At 38.0% G+C, this 23,028-nt stretch overlaps 1 protein-coding gene across 3 annotated transcripts in view; it reads right to left on the reverse strand.

Annotated features, from left to right (window-relative positions):
* Positions 1-23,028, reverse strand: part of ptprz1b (protein tyrosine phosphatase receptor type Z1b) — a 94,880-nt gene that overhangs the window by 61,668 nt on the left and 10,184 nt on the right. For all 3 annotated transcript variants that reach the window (XM_059325500.1, XM_059325499.1, XM_059325498.1), the window contains exon 2: positions 6,491-6,559. In XM_059325500.1, coding sequence (XP_059181483.1) covers positions 6,491-6,559 — 69 coding nt within the window. The remainder of the gene's footprint in view (positions 1-6,490; positions 6,560-23,028) is intronic.

Genomic DNA, 23,028 nt, shown 5'->3' on the forward strand with positions numbered 1-23,028 from the left:
CAGCTGATGAGTTTGCTTGTTCGGTATATTTTCTCACAGAGAAAAATGTATCACTACAAACAATGTGAGAACATTTACTCTGCTTCTTGGTCAGCTGTGTCTGGAGCAGGAGCAAAAACATAATAAGAGGAAGAAGGATAGGAATGTGCTGGACTAATGAATTTTTTTGAGAGAAACACTGCAATGCAATGAACACGGAGCAATGGCATGGAGTTGACATTTACACAGAACCATGATAATTATCTGGGCAATTACCATGCTGAAAGTGAATGCACTATGAGGAAAGCTAGCTGCTGCTACAGTTTGCATGTGCTACTGCATCCCAACGGGTGTTAGGGTATAATTCCCTAAGAGGTATTACATAATGATCTGTTTTTAATTTTTTGGAAATAAACATATTGCCCTAAGACGCCATGAGAGGAACCGATCTGAGCCGATGTTGGAAGTGCTGTAGCTTTTTCCCCCAGAAAAGACATGTTGCAGGACAGACCTGCTTATGGTTACAAACACTAATTTACACTACGCAGCTCATTACAGTTGCTTAATACAGATAGAAGGTTAATTGAAAATTCTATTTTAACACCCCCTTTGTATTTCTCAGATTTTCATAATTAGCTTTACAGAAGACTTGACTTTGTGTAGTATCTTCATTTTATTTAGTCTCTTATTTGCAAAACTATTATTTGTTAGCCCATAATGGATGACAAAACACAGAACTTGGGAGAAAAATGCTTGACTTGTAAGTCTACATTCAGATAAAAATATATGTCTGCAACTGTTCTTTAGATACCTAGAACTGTAAAGCTTTTCATGCTTTGGTTGATAAAAAAAAACTCATTAAAAAAAGATGTAACAACAAAACAAAAATACAAATTCTCTCTTACCTGAAGTGCTTCACATTGCTGTTTTGCAAATGTACTTTTATTGCGTTTTGAGCACCACATTCAAAGTCCTATATAATAACATTATAATTGAGAGGAAGTATATCTATGGTTGCAATCTAGATTAATAAAAAGCATTACAGGTAAAAGACAAATATATATTGTCTATTTGGGGTGAACTGTCCCTTTAAACTTTCCTCCATTGCCTTTCCTCCTTATTTTTCTTCAACCCTCCTCTCAATCAGTCACTCTCTCACTCGCCCCCTCTTTCTTTTATTTCCTTTTGTACACTCCCTCCCTACTTCTGACCCAACTAAAAAGCTGTGCACAGTGCCTCACAATGAAGTGCGATTCTTTCACATGTTAATGCTGTTACTCACGTCTCAGTGCACTGCACAAGGCTAGAAACAGAGCTGGTCAGAAAAACAACACCGTGGACGTGCACACACATGCACACACGTGCACATCTACAGTAATAGTGAATCCAAATGAACTGCCACTGAGTGATGAACTTCAAAACCCAACAGAGAGGAAAATGAGAGGTATGGAGTAGAAAGAAAAGGAAGAAAGATCAAGAGACAAAGCAAGATTACAAAAGGAAGTGAAAAGGAGGGAAAAGAAAGGGCGTCTCTTCATTTCTATTGCAGACAGGCTTTTCATCAGTCATGACCATTCAGTGTATCACGCTAAAAAAACCTATTATACTTTGTCAAACACGGTGTATGTGACGGAGAATTGATTGTAAAGATTTGACAGAGGGGAAGGATACAATCTGCAAGATGGAAATACATGTGCATCTATTGATATTCATGCTGCTTTGACAAATATGAATAGAAACAAGTCGGATAAACAAAATCTCACGGCTGTTCTGGTTGCGTGTGTGTGAATCTGGTTTGAGTCATTGCACTGATAAAGCATGTCTCATGACCTGGTTTCATATTAAACTGTGTGCCAAGTTGATTTCAATGGAAATCATTTTAATAAGTTTATGTGGTTGCCTTTGTTCATGTGGATTGATGTGTTGCAATATTTTCTGTTAGGTGTTTTATATTTCATTATCTAGTTTATGAACTAACATTATGTATTTTACAAAAATATTGTGTTCAGCTGTTGGGAACAAGCAGCTGAGAAAACAGGGACTATAATATTTATTTTGGCACTTGCATAAACAATACAATATGTATGATTCATCTACCATTAAAGCTTCATCATTTAACATTAAAGCAACTAAAATGAGTTTTTAACTGGTTATGACTTAACACTAATTCCTCTATAAGACATACATTAGCAAACAAGACCATCAATGATTAGATTTAACTATTTCTATACAGTTATTGTTAATGCCTGTCTCCTGGTCTGATTCTGGGAACCAACATCAGACCAAAAGAGCCTGTGTTTACATTTTCCAAGGCAAAGTTCTACTGTGAGTAGTTCATTAGTGAGTTAAAAGGAGGCAGAATTGTTTTTGTGACTTTATATTGTGTAATTATTGACTGTTACTGGGGCAGGATCTGCGAAGTCAAAAAGAAAATAATTGACTGAGGAACAAAAAAAAAGCTGAAACGGACAGTGATGCGTGATGTGTGGGCAGAAACATTGGCCTTTGTCGTTCATCCAAACAGATAGAGAGAGAGTTGTGAGATTTGAAAGGATTCCAAATCATTACTTAATTTTCTTTCTTCCCCCTAGACAAGTATGAAATGTGTCTATTTTATTTTTAAATACATTTTAAGACATATGAGGTCGATGGCTAAAATAAAGTTTACTTTGTTTCAATATTGTCATATGAAAGGTATTAATCTTACAGATACATGTACGGTGGCCCTGAGAGCTCACAGCGCTGCAACTTAAGAAAACACATGCAAATACAGAAAATACAAGCAAATTGAGAAAACATCTTCATCAATTTGACAACACAAGCGCAGCATTTAGAAAACGCACTGCAAGACCACAACACAACAGAAGTGTTTCCAGAGGACACTTAAAAGTGATGCACGCGTCTGGACATGCATGTGATATTATCAGGTTATTTCATGATAACGATATTTTCATGTTATAACGTGGAGGGAAAAAAGCTTCTATTACGATTTGCTTTTCACTTATTCTAAATGTAGAAATATGTTTGTTTTCTTTTTGCTTTTTTTTTGTTTCATGTTTTACTTTGAAATGTTCAATTTGAGCTCAGTGAAGCACTTTAAACACTTTTAAAAAATGTATATAGAATTTTGCTTTTAGTGAGAGCAGTTCAATGAAATACAGACGAGCATTTCTGCTCTTATTCTTGTTTAAAAAACATTCACATTATATGAAAGTTATGAAGAGCGATAAAAAGGTGATCTTATGGTGTTAAAGGCGAATTTGGGTGCATATATATACATATATATATATATATATATATATATATATATATATATATATATATATGTATATATATGTATATATATATATCTCATTATCTTGAAATAACACTTCTGTTGTGTTGTGGTCTTTACAGTGCGCTTTCTAAATGCTGCTCTTGTGTTGTTAAATTGATGAAGATGTTTTCTCAATTTGCTTGTGTTTTGTGTATTTGCATTTGCATGTGTTTTCTTAAGTCGCAGCACTGAGAGTTCTCAGGGCCTCCAGTACATGACCTCATTGTTGCGCATCCTGCAAACAGCTGTTTTTGAAAAAGAAAAACAGTAACAAACATAAGTTGTGCCTTTCTTTCACTCACTTCCAAAACAAATGCATGCACTGGCTAGATCAAGATCTTTCCTCAAAGGCAGTAGTGTTTCCATAGCATCACTGCCTCATTTCTTATAAAGGGGCTGCCAAAATCAACACTAAAAAATACTAAATCAGCAAAAGCTTTGCAGTCATTGGCCTGTATAAGGACTTCTCTTTTTCTTTTTTTTTTTAAATTCGGGTAAATACATACTTCATGTTCACCTTATATTCAAACACTTTTTGCTAAACGACATGAAGTGAAAGCTTAAAAATCCTCAAGTGCATGTTGGCTCTGCAACTCAGATATAATTTCCTTTTTTCATTTTAGCTCTTCAAAATAGTGTCACGTACGGTATTTGAGTGACAGAGTGGCATTAGCAGTGCCTATGCAGGCTTTAAGCAGCTGAGTAGTGGAGCTCAAAGAACAGATCCAAACACCAGAAAATGTCAGAAATGTCCATATAGACGTGTGTCCACAAAGGCATTTTTTCGCAGCTGGAAACCCAAGGCGCTCGTCTGAAAATGCCCAGCCGGGAGCACTTTAGAGTGCTTTGGAGGTGGTCTATTTTTTTTTTTTTTAGCTGAGCAGCTTTTATACAGAATATCAGCGGAAGTAAAAATGTCGGTACCATTTAATAAATGACTTTCTCAACGGTCTATTTAATAAAGACCTGGATAATCAGAGAACAGCAGGATTCATTTTTGCTTCGTTATCTATGTTCAGCACTTTTAGCGTGACAGTTGGTGTTTGTGTTGTCTCCTCTGCTGTCATTGGACAGATGGGTTATAATTTACAGAAACAAGAAGTTACCCAAAATTGACAATTTTTCAGCTCTTGGCGACCAGATAAAAAAACGCCAAACATCCAGTGCTCAATAGAGAATAGATTATTAGCACTTCGTCATGCTGCTTGTCTAAGGGGAAAAAAATATTCCTGAGAAGTAGTTATATCTGAAAAATCAGTATGTTTTTGATTATTAACCAGGGATGGAGTACTTGGGTCCTGGATTGGAGCGCAATTTTAAGGACACTTGACTTGACTCACACTCGCACTCTGATGACTCAGACTTGGACTCGTGCATGCAGGTGCACAGTGACTCGGACTCGAACTCAAGAATATTTAAAAATGATTTTCTCAACAATGCATATAAAGAAATGGAAAAACCACATTATAAAAGATGATTTTGGTCTTTTAGGTTGTGGATTTTGGTGGATTTTGGATGCGCTGGTTGATTTTGGAAGAACTAAATAAACTCCCTTTAATGGTGACAGTGTGTCATTATGTTTTAATTCTATATTAACTCTCTGAAGCTGCCACAATGGAGAACTTGAGGCAATCTTAGAACTCGACTTAGACTGAAGAATTGGAGACTCGACAGCAACACTGTTATTAACACCATTAAATCGTTTGTGCAGTCCTGTTCAAGATGGTTGGTCAATTAATGGCTGGAGAGAATGGCTTGTACAAGAGGCTGACCTGGTGACTGAATATGAGCTTCAATAAAAGTGTCAATTATCATCAGCAATCCCTTTGGGGTGCAGGTTAATAGGTTTAATAGCTCTCCATTTAGCTCACTGGTGACCTGTTGAGCCTGATCATTCCCCCTGAGTCCTCGCCGACCATTAAGAAGCTAATCTGTCCCTCTGGGACCATTACGTTCTGTCTGTGTCCACTCTTTGTTTCTGTTGGAGCCCAGCTTAGCTCAGCGGGTGCTTGGTGCTGAGTTAGCTGATGTCGTGTAACCATATGGTCCGAGGCAGATCAAGGCTGTCTCACAGGAGACATAGTTCTTTCATTTATGTGATATTGAGACTGACATTTAACAGTGTGATGGAAATATCCCTTGTACAGTCTGTTTAGGAGATAGTCTGTGTGATTTTTAAAGGTAAGCAGTGAGAAATTCTTTGGGACTTTACGATCAATTGAGCCATCTAAGAACTTAGAGAAACAGATCCTGTTTGTTTGCAGGTGTATAGACATTATTGCTTATTGCCTTGAATATGTTTTGATTCAGTTTGTTCGTCTATTTTTAGCAGGATTACAGAAAATCTATTGGCCCAATTTCCATGGCACTTGGTGGAAGGACATAGCATGGGCCAAGGAAAACCTATTCAATTCTGGAGAGAAGATCGGAAATCCCGGGGCAGATACACAAATTATTATTCTTTTTCATTAACACTGAGATGGGGCATGGCCTTGATGGAGGTCTGCGCTCTCTAAGTGTGATTATTTTTATTTTTCAGAATTATTATTTTTTTCAACATTAAACTTGTTACTACTATGAAATATTTTTTATGAATTTATGTGTGAACATGCATATTTTATTTTGTGCGGGTAGTGCATTTTATTTATTTTATTTTATTCTATTTTATCAAATTGTCACTAGCACTTATTGATGCACTAATGGCTCTTACTGCACTATACCTTGTTTGTTTGCTTTTTTCTTCCTGTAAGTCGCTTTGGATAAAAGCGTCTGCTAAATGACTAAATGTAAATATTGTATTTTAGTGTTTTATTGTCTACTTATCTTTTTTATTGTGCTTTTATTGTGTTATCTATTTATTGTGTTTTTGTGCAGCACTTTGAAAACCCTGTGTTTGCTATAAATGTGCTATATAAATAAAGTGGATAGGATTGGATTCTAGCACTGTTTTTCAATTGATTTTTATTATTGATAGTTATTGTATTATGGATTTTTTTCTCTATATATAGGCTTGTTGCAACCTTTTACACACTCACAAACACACAAAAAATGTCTTTCTGGTCCCAAAAAAAGAAAACACCTCCACTTTAAATCTCTGTCTTTGTGGCAGACTGCTCATGTCACAACACACATGGCAGTCAAATATATTTTACCATGGCCAAAAGAAATCAGAAACAGCAAACAGCTCACACAGACCTGTGTAAGACCAGTCGATATCTTCAGGGAGTTTCCTCAGGCCTCGGACCAGCGGCTCTGCTGCCACAACTACAGTAGAGAGAGAATGACACAGAGGTTATTAGTGTCATTTTGCATTTCTAAAAACAAACAAATAAGTGACTTACTGACAGATGAAACCATGACCAGCTGCTGGGATTTTGCCATGTGATGAGCGACAGGCTTTTCCTTTCATATGTGATGTCACTGTTCTGTGTTGCACATATTACAGACGACCGCTGAGGAGTTTTCTGTCTATAAACAGTCAATTTTAGGATAGCCTGGATAACAAAGGCAACATTTATAACAGACAAAAGCTAGCGACAACCATCTTATTCTGAGTCATTGGCGGTTTAGGGCTTTTTTTCAGCCGCTGCTGCTCATATAGTGACTTGATACCATCTCCAGGCACAGAACTGAAGCATTTATTCAGAGGTGGAAACTGATTTGTGTGCAGCACACACAGAGTTGTAGCAGAAAGAGAACACCAACCTTTGGTCTCGCTAATAGAAACACACACACTGGGTACCAGAATTGGTTATCACTATACAGTAGACCACTTTACAGGTAGCAGGAGGGAACTTTTGCACCATTAACATCATTTTTCTCAGCACACACACAGATACAGCTATCCATTTCATGGTAGTGATTTTCACTCAGGGACAGCAGAGGATACAATGATGTATGAAGTCACAGTTCAGTGTGTATGTGTGTGTGTGTGTGTGTGTGTGTCTGTGTGAGTACTGTACATTCACTAAAAGCTTTGTGTCCCTCTCTAGCCATCTTCTCCTGCTCCATAAGGACAGTCCAGTCAATAATACACACATATACATATATACTGTATATATAGATGCAGTATTCTCCCTTCATCCTGCAATTTCTACTATCTACCTATCTATCTATCTATCTATCTATCTATCTATCTATCTATCTACCTACCTACCTATCTATCTATCTATCTATCTATCTATCTATCTATCTAAACATCTATCTACTTAAATGGATAATATGGAAAAATTTCTGCATTTAAAAAGAGACTAGTCCCATGTCATTTATCCTGTTAATTGGTGTATGTGCATTATTATGTTTCCAACAATATTCAAACCGAGAGTCGAGGTCACAGTGCATTTCATTGGTCGCCTTTCAATGGTGTCATATAATCTTCACCGCGGAGAAGCACCATCTTATACACCAGAGGGAGATTATAAATCATACAATATCACAGAACTAAACTCAGTAATGATACAGCAATTTTTATGCCACAGTGCAGTTTTTTGTGATAATTTCTTCTATTTGGATCACAGTACTCCAATAGAGACCTATTTTATTGATATGATATTTCTATTTCTATGGTCACAGATGGTCATGAGCTCTGGGTAGCGACAGAAAGAATGAGATCTGGAATGCCTTGCTTAGCTTGCTGCTCCTGCGACCCGGCCCCAGATAGGGCTGGGCGAAATGGACCAAAAGTCATATCCGATATATTTAGGCTGAATATCAATATATAATATATATCCCGATATTTAATCGCAAAGTGAGAGCAAATGTTCAGTCAAAGTCAAAGCCAAATATGACATGTCACAAGTAGTTTTATTGAAACCGTTTATTTAAGCGAACATAAATACATTATAACAACAGGAGTAGATTTTTTTTTTTTAATCAAAGCTCCATGAAGTGCACATTTAAATAAAAATATCTTAAATTAAAATAGCCTATGAAACAAAATAGGCCAATCATTGAAATAAATGTATTTATATGGGAAAAGAATAACAAACATTACAAAATACATACATATATACTACTATATATACTACTACTATACTACTATATATACTATATATATATATTTTTTTATATATATATATAAATAAATAAAAATATATATATATGTATAAATTTAAAATATATATATATATATATATATACATATATATATATAAAATAAAGAAAGAAAAAATTTTAATAGAATAAAAAAAACTTTCATAGAATAACTTGTTCACATCAGATAGATTTTCATCTGCAATAGTATTTTGTTTACAATGAAGACAACAACTCCCATGATCCCATGCTTCTTCACGACGTCATCAAAGACTGTCTTTTGTTATTGTTTCGACTGAGCGATATTACATACTGTGCCTTTAAAGTCCCTCTTTCGGTTTTCACTTTCTATATGTCTCTCTTCCACTCTTCCTCCTGCTGCCAACTAATGAAAAAAATGATTAGACCATCTTTGTTTTCTTCAATTTCTTGTTCATTTTAATGCCCGGTACAACTAAATGTACATTTGTTTGGACAAATATAATGATAACAACAAAAATAGTTCATAGTTGTTTAATTTAAGAGCTGATATCTAGACATTTTCCATGGTTTTCTTGATAAAGATTTTGGTTATTATCAAGAAAACCATGGAAAATGGCTAGATATCAGCTCTTAAATTAAACTCTTACGAACTCTATCTCTTAAGAAATTGAAGAAAACAATGGTCTAATCATTTTTCCCTGACTGTGCATGGTTTATTTATGTCAACAACATCATCAAGTGTTAATGTTTGGAACATGAAAGTAATGCGTTAGATTTTTTTGCAGTCAGAAATGAAGCCTATGTGTGGGTATTAACATATATACAGTAAAGCACTTAAAGCACAACCAGATGGCACATTTCATGTGATCAGTGGGGTCAAATGTGGCACAGACAGGCATAACATATATAATCTGACAAAGCCTGTTGCAGAGCTGCCCTCTAGCCTCTATAGGGAAGAGGTCACATGCTAATACGACATACAACATTAAAACTTATAGTAAAAAGGACTGGCACATAAACATTGTGAATAAATAAAGGAGAATAAAACATTACATCCTCTCTTTTATGATCTTTCACCGTGCAAGGAATGAACCAAACACCTATCTTTCAAAAAGATGAAAGCCCTGTGTAGAGTCACATTTAGGTCACGGGCAATTACCACCACATCCCCTACATTACGTCAAGAGGAACACAACATAATCCTATTGTTTATCGTATATGGCAGCCGGATGAAAACATCAGAAAAATCTCTGCACGTGTGACAGCATGCACTCCAAAATAAGTGTTGAACTCGTGAAGACACGCAATGCAGCGCATCCAGTCTGAAAACAAAACCCTTCTGTATCATCTGAAAAATTTTCTGCATCAATGAATATTCAACAAACCCTGATACAGATGCAGCCGCGGGGGGATTTAATGTGGTACTTCATACTCACTTTTGCTTCTTTCCCAAAAGAGACGGATTCTAAAAAATATATTTTCTCACTTTCCTGCTTCTGAAGGTTACAGAGAGCAGAAAGAAGAGCTATACGAAATGGAAAACAGGAAATTAATTGGAGTGTGTAAGTAATGGAAATGAGAATTTGAGTCTTGGGCGAATGAGTCCTAAATTGTCTCATACTGTGACAGGAATGACAAAAACCAGACCAATATATCTTAAAGTGACAATTATGGCCTGACCTGACTGACCTGAACACATGCAGCTTGGACTTAAGAAAGAAGAACGGAGGGAGACTTGAATGAAAAATAATATAGACAGAAAAAAACTGAAACACACTAACAGATTTAGGAGTTTTTTATGCCTTGTTTCCCAGCATGAAGTGTGTGAGTGTGTGACTACACTGATATTCAGACTGCCATCTATAAATTTCAGAGTATTTGATGATTACATTCATGTCAGCACAAAGGAGGAAAGACTGATGAGAGAAATGAATGAAAGTGAGCAAAAGGGGAAAGAGTGGTGAATGGAGTTGACTGTGGCCTTGTAGCGTCAATAATGGCTTCATTAACATCACACTGTGACGGATTTTAATCTAATTTGCCCTTGGCAAACCACCGCAACACACACACAAATGCACACATATAAACCAAAGCATCACCTGTTGTTTTTCAATGTGATTCTCGAGAGCTTATTAGAGACTGAATTTACATTTGAAAAGGAAATGTATTCGGGAGATTTCTTTGGCTTAAAATAAGGAAATGCACAATTGAAATGGATTTTGAATGGACTTTTATGCATCAGAACTAAATTAAAGGCATTTGAAACAGCTTTCAAAATGTATTTACTCCTATTTCTTCTAACTGCATCTTGGCTGAGGACAGAAAAACAAAAGTGAAACCAAAAACTAGATGAGTCCATCTTTCAGTCAGCTGATGCATCCTGATGTGACTGTTTAAGTTAAAGTTTTTTGAAACAATGAAGCTGCACTCACAGTATACAGTGATGGATTACACCTGCACACAACCGCTGTGTCTGAGCAGGTTGATTCAGTGAAGTGGCACAAAGACGGAGGACAAATGCGACAATATGAAATATGCAAAACCTGTCTCACACTTTTTCTTCATGTTTCAAAACATATGATGCTCTGACCAGCTCAAACTGATAAACTTAAGCTTTTCATTACATAACACAAAACAGTCAGGTGTCACCAACTCCTGGTCTTAATGATGCAATTGCAAGAAATGTATGTAACAGATAAAAAGTTAATCAAGGCTCTAGCTCACACTGTGAAGGGGTTAAGCTGCAATGTCCTGGGTTGAAGTCCAGGGGCCACTGGCTGCATCTGTCTCTCTTTCATTTCTTCTCATCTCTCTACTTCCTGTATTGAAGACATAAACACGCTTCCAACAATACTTTCTAATAGCAGTAACAAACAGGTTACCACTGTATGGAATGTATGCATCAAAATGCACAAGATTCCTTTGCACTGCATCATGAGCCTGAACGGTTTCTTTAAAATCATGCTTACAGCTCTTGATTTAAAAAAAGTCAGGATGCTGTAAATCATAATAAAACAGAATGCAATGATTTGCAAATCCTCTGCAACCTACATTTAATTGAAAACAGTACAAAGACAAGCTATATAATGCTCAAACTGGGAGACTTTTTATGTATATATAAAATCGGGAATATCTTGCATTCTATTTGTGTTTTACAAAGCATCCCAACTTTTTTGGGATCAGGGCTGTATCAAGTATCCTCCTATCTTTCTTTAGTCAATCAGGGTCAGAATCAGCTTTATTGGCCAAATATGTGCAAACATACAAGGAACTTGACTTTGGTTATTGCACAACAATAATAATAAATAAAACTGAACAAATAAGGGTTAAAACAAGTCAACATATTCTCATGAACAAATTTTGTATGATTTCTGCACGAAAACACATGAAATATGGTCCGTATGAAATCCTACAAAATAAGGGTTACTGTTAAACGTGATTATCGCTATTTGGAATTCGATGGTAACTTTATGATATGGAACTACTCAGTTAGTTTTAGGCACCAAAAACACTTGGTTATGTTTGGACAGCAAAACCTTATTTAGGGCTAGGGGAAAAGAACAGGATTACCTTAAATTAATGACTTGCATACAGAACAATTGGATGGAGTTTTGTTGGTAATTTAGAACATGAGTAACATGTTTTTGGATACATCACTGTACCATAAGGAGAGCCTGCACTAATTTATGAAAGTGAAAAGTTAATAACTGCCATTTTTAACCATTTATGAAGCTTTTCCACATGTAGGTCATGACATGGTTTCAGAAAAGATAAAACCGTGGCCACTTGTTTTCGATGACATTTTGGGTCAAACAGGCCAGTTTAAGAGCAAAAGAGACACACACAGTAGCTGTGAGTCAGTGAAATGAGGTGATGAGACGACTGTACAGGCGTGATGCCAGGAGCAAAGAGACACCGGTGCTCAGCTCTAAGAGCACAGCAGATAGTGATGGGACTTCATGGCTGCAGGCTGGCCATGCATGAAGCTCACAGCTGAATCTCTGTATTATTCCACCCATCTGCACTCTATCTGCTTCATCCCATTTCCCAGGAGGCTTCAGAGACCTGACATTAAAGGTTTAGGTGACTGCGGTGGCAACAAGACATTTATGTGGATGTTTTATTCATGTAGGAAAGGTCAAAAGACATGCAGTTTTCCAACAATGCTCTATTTCCCCATCACACATTTGTATCACCTTTATTCAAAGCCCGAGTCAAGGGAAGTGGTGGAGTAAAGGACTGGTTTCCATTTATAAATATGGAAGAGAAATATGGCTACAGCCCAATTTGTACTTTGCCCTGTGTACTGGCATGAGTGAGGATGACTCCACAGCTGTCAGTGTGAGATGGAATAATGAAGCGAAATGAAAAGCCAAATGAGGATGTGTGTCAGCCAGACACCTGATACTCTGACTGAGAGCTTCGCTCAAGTGGCGTCACTGAGGATAATTTACGATGAGAGCTCCACTCCTAAACATGTAATATGGCAAAACATGTTGAGCCAATAGCTCTCACTCGTCAATCAGGTGGATGTTAAAATCCCTATCACCGCAGAGGACTTTGGATCTGGACTTAGAAGAACAATGAATAAAAGATGATAGTCCTGGCAAAATGCAAACACACAAGATATTCAATTATACCAAAACATCTGAGTTGATCATGCTGAGCTGGTTAAGGAGAAATAAAGTAGTGTTATTGGCCTATCAAAGGCCTTTATAGGGGTATATGCTGCTCCATATGTGCCGTAATTAAAACTTTTGACTGACACTGAACATCAACACTGTTTATATAGCTATTTATTTTGTTCTTATTTATCATTTATTTTTATCAGTTATTATTTACAGAATTGGCTGACATTGTAATACACTGTTTGTATAATTTACAACAATGTTAAATATTATTTAATAAAGTTTTATGTTTGAGAAAGTAGCTCTCTGGATACATTTGCTGAATGGTGTAAAATCTGTGCACATTCCACATAAAAAAGGTCTATTTTCATTTCAGTTTAAAAATCACTGTATCAGACACCATATCAGTTATCCATTCATTTTCTCCCTCTAAAATCAGTATCGGGATCAGCCTCAAAAATGTGTAGCATTTTGGAAATTATACCCTTTACATGTACACTAATACATATCTTTATCAGGAGAACAGCTTGTGCCAGTGTTTTGTTCATGAAGAAATAATGTTGACGTTTTTTCATTAAATAAAAGGGTTTTCTTTATACAATTTAAATAAAATTTATTTTGAATGTATTTACAGGTGGCAGACTTTGCAATTACCACACTGGCTTTAACTGCCTACCTCATCAGTCTGATTGTTCACTCCACCAAATCAGAGCTGTCATTAGTGACTGCTAATGTAAAGCTAACATTTCCAACTGTTGATATTCCACATTTAATCATCATTAATCAGCATCATTTAACAGAAATGTTATAGTTTCGATCATTTGCCGCATTTTTTGAACAGTGGTTCGGTTTAAAATATTGCAGGTAAAATGAAGGAGCAACAGCTGTAAAAAGTAACTACCCAAGGAATGTCTGCAGTGGTATTAAACCGCACTTACTATTATCATGGTAACCACAAGTGTTTCCAAATCACCTACAACTGAAATCTTGTGGATTACAACTCTAAGAGGGTTGCTCACACAAAAACGTGGACAAAGATCACAAAGGCAAGGGTCAGGAGACTGCAAGCTTCTATTCTCACCCTCCAGACAGGCGCCTATGTCCCCTCAGATCCTTTTACGTCAATCCATCACGTTCCGCTCATTCCAAGAGTAATTTTGCGTTGAAGTGTAAAAATGTACTGTTTTGCCGTATCCACTTGGCCTTGACCTTTGCACTTCTTCAGTTACAGATTTCTTAGGTTTCCCAGAAGGCCTTTCAACGACCCAGAAAGAGAGGGCATGAACTTGTTGCTTTCAATCAAATACAGAGTTATACAGCCAGCTAGTGTAATGTATTTTGTGAACCTTGGAGCGTGTTCATTGATATTAAATAAAGACCAGTTTTAAAATGATTTTTTTTAAACTACATGCTGCAGCAGCCCTGGATGGCAGTTGTTGGAGATAGGGACCCCGCAGGGCAGATTCTGTGTTCTTAGTGTTAGGATAAGTGAGGCGGTCCCAGCAGAACACTAATGAATAGCACCGTGTTGGATTACAGGACTCCTGGGGCTGATGTAGCCTGAATCCTTCAGATGACGGAAGCGTTCATCATTTGCACCAACACAAACTGATTTTTTACAGTAGATGTGATTAGTGTTGCCCTGTGTTCCTCCAGGGACAGAGAGCCCGTGTGTTCAGCCCACAAAAGTGAAAGTGTCTGTAGGGTTCAGTGAATTTATCCATCTATGAAGGGTTTAGTTTGATGGCTCATAAACAAGGTTGTGTGAGTTCAGCCTTTTGTGAGGGTTTTTCAAGCAGCTTCGAACAAGCTATGATTTAAGCTGATTCAGTACCAAAGCATTGAGTAATGCTATTTTTGTATAGCGCAGCACCCTCTGTGGTGGTAGAGGTCAGAGTGGATGAATGGGCATACAAAATAATCGATTTTGATACAAAGGACCAAGCAACACTCATACATAAAACCTATGATTGATATTTCACCTTGGTGACTAGTTTTCAGTAAAATGCATGGATCTTGTGCACTTTGAGAGCTAAATGAGAGCAATAAAAAGCCATAAAAAGCCCAAATTTAGTGGCCTCTCGCAGATACTGATGCCACTATTCCATTGTATACACTGATCTGAATCTGCATATTTTAATCAATTATTATAAAGAATAAAGGTTCTTGTATATTTTATTTTAAGGCATCTTATTTTGACAGTTATCTCGTAAAGTATGTGGTGGATTCTATTAACACACTGTGCTCTTATTTTGACAGCAGCATGTGTTTAGCAACAGGAAGTAATTCAGACCGTTAGGCACAGTTCAGCCTTTTGTGATTAAAACAACTTTAATTATCAGCTAATGCTAACCGAGCGGTCGAATGCAGCAGTTTGTTTGCAACCAACATGCAGAAATGACATGCTGTCAAATAGTATAAATAACATAAGCTAATTTAGTTTGTTAAATAAAAGGACAAGATTTATAGGAAAGGTAACTTTAAATGACAGGGTGGCTGTGGCTCAGTTGGTAGAGCTTCCGTCTAGTGATCGAAGGGTTGGTGGTTTGATCCCTGACCATGGCAACCTACATGTCGAAGTACGCAGGCAGTAGGCTGAAGAGTGTACAGCTGATAATGATGGGAAAATCGTTACTTTTTTGGATGTTTGGCTATGAAACAAAATAGTGGATAAAATGAAAATATGGATCTGATGCTGGTGCTGAATTGTAAATGTCAACCCCATGGTGGCACGACAGGAAAAGTCTCTGAATAATCTAAATAATTAGGATTCGTCTATTGATGTGTATGTAAATTTCAAGGCAATCCATCCAATTGTTGAGACATTTCATGAAAAAAAAAAAATTTCATCGGTGACCCCAAGTCCTACTGTTTCCTCCTCTTTGAGCAGCTCTCTGCATACAGTATATAAATGGCACCCTGTCAACACATAATGAGTAGCATTCCTACAGTGAACTACAAATTAAGCTGTTAAACTGCTGTTAAATATCTTTTGCCAAGTGAAAGGACTTGGAGATGTCTACTGCCATAACTGCTCACTGCTGAACACACGACATCCGTGTTACATAAAACGTGACACCTGTTGACCTCAGTGTCACACGCACACACACACACACACACACACATACATACAGACACATACCTCCAGGGACTATAACTTATATAGCATTCAGCTGTGCTGAGTGTAAGCTGGTTAAATTAGTACGCTTGACTACTCTCATTCACTGTCTCACTGTCTCTGTCGCCTTATCTTCCTCTGTCAGCCTCCGTCTGGTTTGCTGCAGGTCATATTGGAAACTATGCACAGCATTAACAATATGGATGCACAAAGACAAGGCAGAGGAGAGAGAGAGAGAGAGAGAGAGAGAGAGAGAGAATCTATAACTTGTTATTTGGATGGTAAACACTTAAATGCTGATAAGCTAGCACACCGCCATTTGTAACCCATCCAATTAAATGTCCATTTAATGGCTTGGACATTTAATTACCCATTCACTTCACTCCTAACCATGTAATTACCTGTGGAGGAGATGGAGATGGAAGAAATAAGAATAGTGAAACTCTCTCTTGATTTTTATCCACTAAGTATATATAGTGACATATAGAAATGTTGCCTAGTGCAGTTTTCAAAGCACAAATGCGTCCACATGCATGAGCCCAGACGTTTTGCGACCCCTTATTGTCCACTTGTGCCCTCCCTGAGACGTCTCCCATTCATCTGGTCTGTCCGGCTGAATGAACGAAGCCTCACAGTGAAGTCCAGCCGCACAGGTTATGACTTAATGAGATTAGGCTCCATATTAAATGGAGGATATTGTTTCTGAGTGCTGGACAAACCGTGCTTTGTTCCACAGGGACACGACAGCATTAAAGCCGCAATATAAAACCCTATCAGACAAGCCTATCACTGGGATCTGTGTGTGTATGCGTGTGTGTAATAAAGTGTGTGGAGTGTCTTGCACTCCAGTTGTTCTGGTGGGGACAAGGGAGTCAGTTTTGGGAGTGTGTGTGGTGACCGTGAGAATTTGGGGCCCCTGTATTGGAGGTGGTAATACAGTTGAACAGCTGGGGGGTTAAAAAACCCACATACACACACACATACACAGTGTCAGGTAACACCCCACTATGTCCAGCCAGATGGGGTATCACCAATTCCTCTGCAGCCCTTTGGCTCCACAAAAGTCTAATAAAACCAAACTGTCCTGTTATTTAAAACTCCACTCAGCTTCAACCACACACACAGACACACACACAGACACAGACACACACACACACACACACACACACACACACATGCATGCACACACACACACACACACATGCACACACAGACACACACACACACATGCATGCACACACACACACACACACACACACACACACGCACACACACACACACACACACACACACACACACACACACACACACATGCACATACAGACACAGACACACACACACACTCACACACACACACACATGCATGCACACACACACACACACACACACACACACACACACACACCCACACACACTCTGCTGGAAAGTGAAAAGTGACCGCTGGTCAGATTCTGCTGGTCTCCACGTGACAAAAGGCAGACTATATTTCAGGCTAATAGACTGGAGTTTTGTTACTTCAATATTTTTTCGAGGAAGAGCAGAGACAGCTAAAGATACACAGTTAATTCCACTGGATTGGTGTGTTGGTGAAACATTTATTAAGCTGGATCCATTTCTGATGCTTTATTTATTCTAACCCTTTACACTCTTTAAAAAAAACCATCATGCTCATAGAGAGCTGCAGTAGAACAAATTAGAAACCTCGAGCAATTTAAATGAATAATACCCACACTGACAACATGAGTCTGCGAGTGATGCAAGCGCAGCTGCTTTGGGTTCAAATTGGTCTTTTTGCCTCTTTCAGCTTCACTGTGCAAGTGGAGCACGCCTTAAGTGCTGCAAATTCAGTATTTTGTGCATGCTGACAATCAAAGGGAGCTGTGCAGATCCTGTCCAAACCTTACCACCTCAAAATGTCAACATGACACACCCCTCTCTATGGATACAAACTGTATCGGACAATATACAAAATATAAAAGGAAAACCATAAAGGAAAGCCATGATGCATACGTTTATTTACCCAGAGCTATTGAGCTATGGACGGTGCAATGACTCTAACATGAATGCCCAGACAATGTGGACAATGTGCATAGGGCTGCAAGTAACTAGTTATACAATATATAAAAAGAAAAAGCAGAAAATGCTCACTTTTGAAAAGCTGGAAACACAATACGTTTGTCATTTCTGCTCGCTAAGTGAAAAATGATTGTCAATTCATTTTCTATCAACTTCTTCCAGTACTAAAAATGTATATTTCTGGTAACAGCTCTCCAACGGTACCAATCTCCATGTTATATGACACAAGGTAGCAATATTGTGTAGTTAGGCAGGTGAAGTTGTATTACATAGTCAGCATGTGTTTTTTAATCCTTTTGCAGGATTTTACAGCAATTTTAATGCCAGGGCTCATATTCTAACAAACAAAGGTTCCACCTAAACAAGTTCCCTCCTTACATCGCTGCTGCATCCTGGGCTTAGCGATTGGACTGTTGTGATTGGTTTAAAGAAGTACAAACTACCCGACACGTCTTTTCCTTTAGTATGAAATTATGATGTCTTCAGCCAGACCTCTCTCCAGTAATGGTATAGCCGTAAACTGAAAGTGAAGGTAGGTCAGCAAGCTAGTTCATTAGCTTATATTTAAGAAGGTTCGTTCTTTCTATCTTTTACTGTGTTTATTCAATACGTGGTAAGAGAGCTCTTGTATTTTATTTTTTTATGTTGTTAAGCCAGTAAAACTGGTGTTCTTCAAATACACATGTAGTTTATTTATTTTGAGCTGTCTTATGACAAAGTGATAAACCCAGACTTGAGTTAAAGTCAGGCGCTGAGGGGATGAATGACCGTGTTTCCTCCACATTTTCCTATGAAGCTGATATATTTTTGTTGAGCTATGAGAGGTAGAGACCCTGCGGGGGGACTGACCTCAAATCTTTGCTTCAGGCTCAAAATCAAGCCAGACAGGTCGGACATATCTTATCAAGAAGCTATGAATAAGTGATGCTCATAGACACATAAGACATATGCTCACACACACACATGCATGGACTCAGACATGGACGTACACAGATCCATGTCTCTGACAAATGAGGTGAAAATGCAATTATTAGAGATATAAACTGAACCATGGCAAATGTGTAAACATGAAGGAGTGTGTGATGTGAGGTGACATTTAGGACACACACATACAAGAGGAAAAGGCATGGGAGCCTGAAGGAAGCCAGCCAGTTGGCAGATACATGTGTGTGTCTGTGTGTGTGTTTAATGTTACAATCCAACTGCTCAACCTCCCCCCCAAGTGTGTTTTCTGTGCATGCAGGCAGCGAGTTCTGGTTTATCCACTGAGCATGTATGATTGCACATGTCCACCTCAGTTGTGAGGGAACTGTGTGTGTGTGTCTCTAATCTGCCTGCCTAGTTAGAGCAGTGAGATGCACCATTTCCATCTGCTCGGCACAAATTAAGAAAATACAGCACAGCACAGTGTGTGTGTGTGTGTGTGTGTGTGTGTGTGTGTGCATGTATGTGATTAGTAATCCTGTAGTACTTCAGTGGAGCAGGGCTTCAAACTAATAAAGCAGCCTCTGTTGAAAAAAAAAAGTCTCTTCAAAGATTTTCTGGTATCTGAAAGCATTGATCACTGTTTAACGAGGGGAGCCGAGCCTGAAGTCTGCTGCTGTTTTAATCAGGAGAAGAAGAACATAAATAAGGACACAAAGAAGAAAGAAAAAACACTAAGACAGCTGACTTAAAGGGCTTAAAGAATGAATTTCGCTGTAGGATTTTCTGTCCTTGCTTTGGAATTAAACGACAGAGAACAGAAATGCTGTTTATATATTACATTATACAGACTAATTCATCTGCTGACAGTTTAGAAATAAAACTTTAAAATGTGCTAGTCAAGCGGTGTTGATGCTGTGCATGATCAACTTTTCACTGAAGAATCAGGGCCGCGTGTTTTCCATCAGCATTCAGTCTGAATCGGCGGAGTTTCCATGACAACAGTTCACAGCGTCATGACAACGGAAGAGCCCCCGATGGCTCGTGGAACACCCCGACTTCCTGTTGGCTTCCTGCTCCGACCCTCTCTATTGCCATGGATACAAAACCATCACCTCTCCTCTCTATCTTTCAGTCCGGGGTCACGCCCTCAATTCCTCACTTGTCACCACACACACACACACACACACACACACACACACACACACACACACAGATAATAACACAAAGATACATTCATGAACTCATAGACTTGCAAACATAACCCTTGTACAAATAAAAGAATGCATGTACCCTCATGAAGGTGTTGGTGCATGTGTGTGTATATATATATATATATATATATATATGTCTGGGAGACTACTTGAAGTGCCCACCCAAAGATTTCTCTTCAAATGTGTGACTGAGCGGTGTGGTCGGCTGGTGGGGGTTGGGGTTAATCAACTTTCAACTCACCGATCGGTCACAGCGGCAGCCCCCCAATGAACTTTCTCACTGGGAAAAGAGAGTTGGTTCTGTGCTGAGATCCAGTTTAACTTCCACTCCACTTGTCTCTGAATTCCACGCTTGACGGAGCAATAGACAAGCCTCCATTAACTTTCATCAAACCAATTGGTTTTGGTTCCCACTTTGCTTCGTGGCTGCCTAAAATAACAGACCTATCTGCAGCTCATCGGATGAAAACACTGTCAAGTTTTTCCCAGAGACAAAGAAAAGAGGCTTTTACTTTCAGAAAATACACGGTTTCACTTGTGATTTCTGTCTGTTTCTCTCTTCGAACTCTGAACAATGAAAGGGATATGTGTAAGCACTTCAAGAACAGCAACTTCTCATACTAACTTTGCATCTCCCTCTAACTTTGATCCATATGGGTTCTCACACACAATAAAGCTTAAAGGAATAAAAGACTTTTTAATTTGCAAAGCTCAGAACACTTCAAGGAATGCTCCTGTTTTCTGTCTGACTGCTTCACTCGAGTAAAGTAACCTTGTTGATTCAGATTAAGCCACAAATTTGAGTACAGGAGGAGCATCCCATCTCCACTAATAGACATACTGTGAATGTGTCCTGTTTGTCTACTATAATTAGACAACAAGTAAAAAATCTTCTTAAGCTGGAAAATATAAATCAAAGCTTTGTAATAAAAACAAAACAGTCAATATCCAGATAAAGCTGAACTCATGAAGAACCTTATTCACATTGGACATGGTCACAGTTTACTTGGGTCAAATTCCAGGACATTCACTTAATTTTGGGGTGGTGAAGTCTTAAACTTAAACAGATCATACTGTATCTTTTCCTGGAAATTTGTGCTCCCAAAATGTGTTATTGTCTTGTACAGTTATAAATTAAGTGCTACAGCCTGCTTAATTAATTCCTTGTGGTTGGTGCAAAATGCCAACACTCTCAGGTTTAGGGGTTTAATTTCTATTGGACTCTGCTAAAATGCAACTAATGTACAGTCAGGTGTTCTGAATAAAATTCATGAAATGACAATTACCTTGTCTCGAGTTTTGTCCCTAATGACTTTTTCAAGTTTATTTCTCTATGTGATAGCATGGCACTGTAGCACCACCCTGGTCCCCCTCAGTGCTTGCAGATCACATGTAAGGCTGGGTAATATATCCACATATAAAATATATTGATATATTTTTAAATGAGATATGGAATTAGACCATATCGGATATATCGATATAGTTCACATTTTTAACTTTCTTTATATATAAATGCTGCCCTTACTAGGGTTTGCCTAGGCTTTTGTAATGTTCGTTATTCTTTTCTCATATAAATATATTTATTTCAGAAAAAGATTGGCCTATTTTATTTCATAGGCTATTTTTATTCAAGATATATTTTTGATTTAAATGTGCACTTTATGGAGCTTTGATTTAAAAAAAAAAAAAAAAAGATGTACTCCTGTTGTTATACAGTAATTATGTTAACTTGAATAAACGGTTTCAATAAAACTACTTGTGACATGTCATATTTGGCTTTTACTTTGATTTAACATTTGCTCTCACTTTGCGATAAAAATATCGGGATGTATATCGTATATTGATATTCAGCCTAAATATATATTGGGATTATGACTCATGGTCCATATCACCCAGCCCTAATCACATGAATAAGAATAAGAATTATGCAAACTACATCATTTTACTGCACAAAACTATGTGTACACTAAAAGGTCAATCATTCCACCACAAAACAATGGTCCATCAGAAACCAACTTCACTTGGCATTATTTTGTTTCCTGAAAAGCCATTAAATACTGACTGTACCAATGTGTATGCTATACCAGCTGCCATCTTGGCCAGTAAGCTAATAGCTCTGCATCCACAACACCAATGACAAGAATTTAATACAACTTAATGTCCAAAATCCTGAACTATCCCTTTAACAACAAGATAACCAGATTTGCTGGAATGTGCAACAGAGCATATAGCCGTCTGAGCCTCAGTAGTGCCATGATCCCCCCGACCTCTGATGTAGGTCTGTAGCTCTTACACAAAAGATCTGTTTGCAGAATTTGCAAGACAACAGTCTCTTGGGTTAGCACCAGCAGCACCATGACAGAAAGAACAATACCTTACAATAGGAACCTAAAAGGTTGTGACGCACTGTGGAAGAGACATCTTAAGACCCGAGAATATGAATTAATTTGTAAAGCAGCCAGCAACCAGATTGAACCAGTTCTTATCTAGATGAAGGCCAGTAGCCTGATGATGGGTTTAGCACTTCTCCAACTTTACACAAATATGTAGATAGCGTGTTTGCTTGTGTATTCATGTTTGAACGTGTCTAAGTCTCGTATGCCGATCAGCTGGCCAGCTGAGTACTAGCACGGTTCTTCCCCTCTCCGGTAGCCTCAGTCCTCGGTGCCAGCCTTTTAAAAAAACAAGAGTGGCTTTTGTATGCGGGCACCGACAGAGACAGACGGCCATTGTCAGCTGCTGTAACTTCAGACAGACCTC

Source organism: Centropristis striata, chromosome 22, assembly GCF_030273125.1.
Source record: "Centropristis striata isolate RG_2023a ecotype Rhode Island chromosome 22, C.striata_1.0, whole genome shotgun sequence".
Taxonomy (NCBI): domain Eukaryota; kingdom Metazoa; phylum Chordata; class Actinopteri; order Perciformes; family Serranidae; genus Centropristis; species Centropristis striata.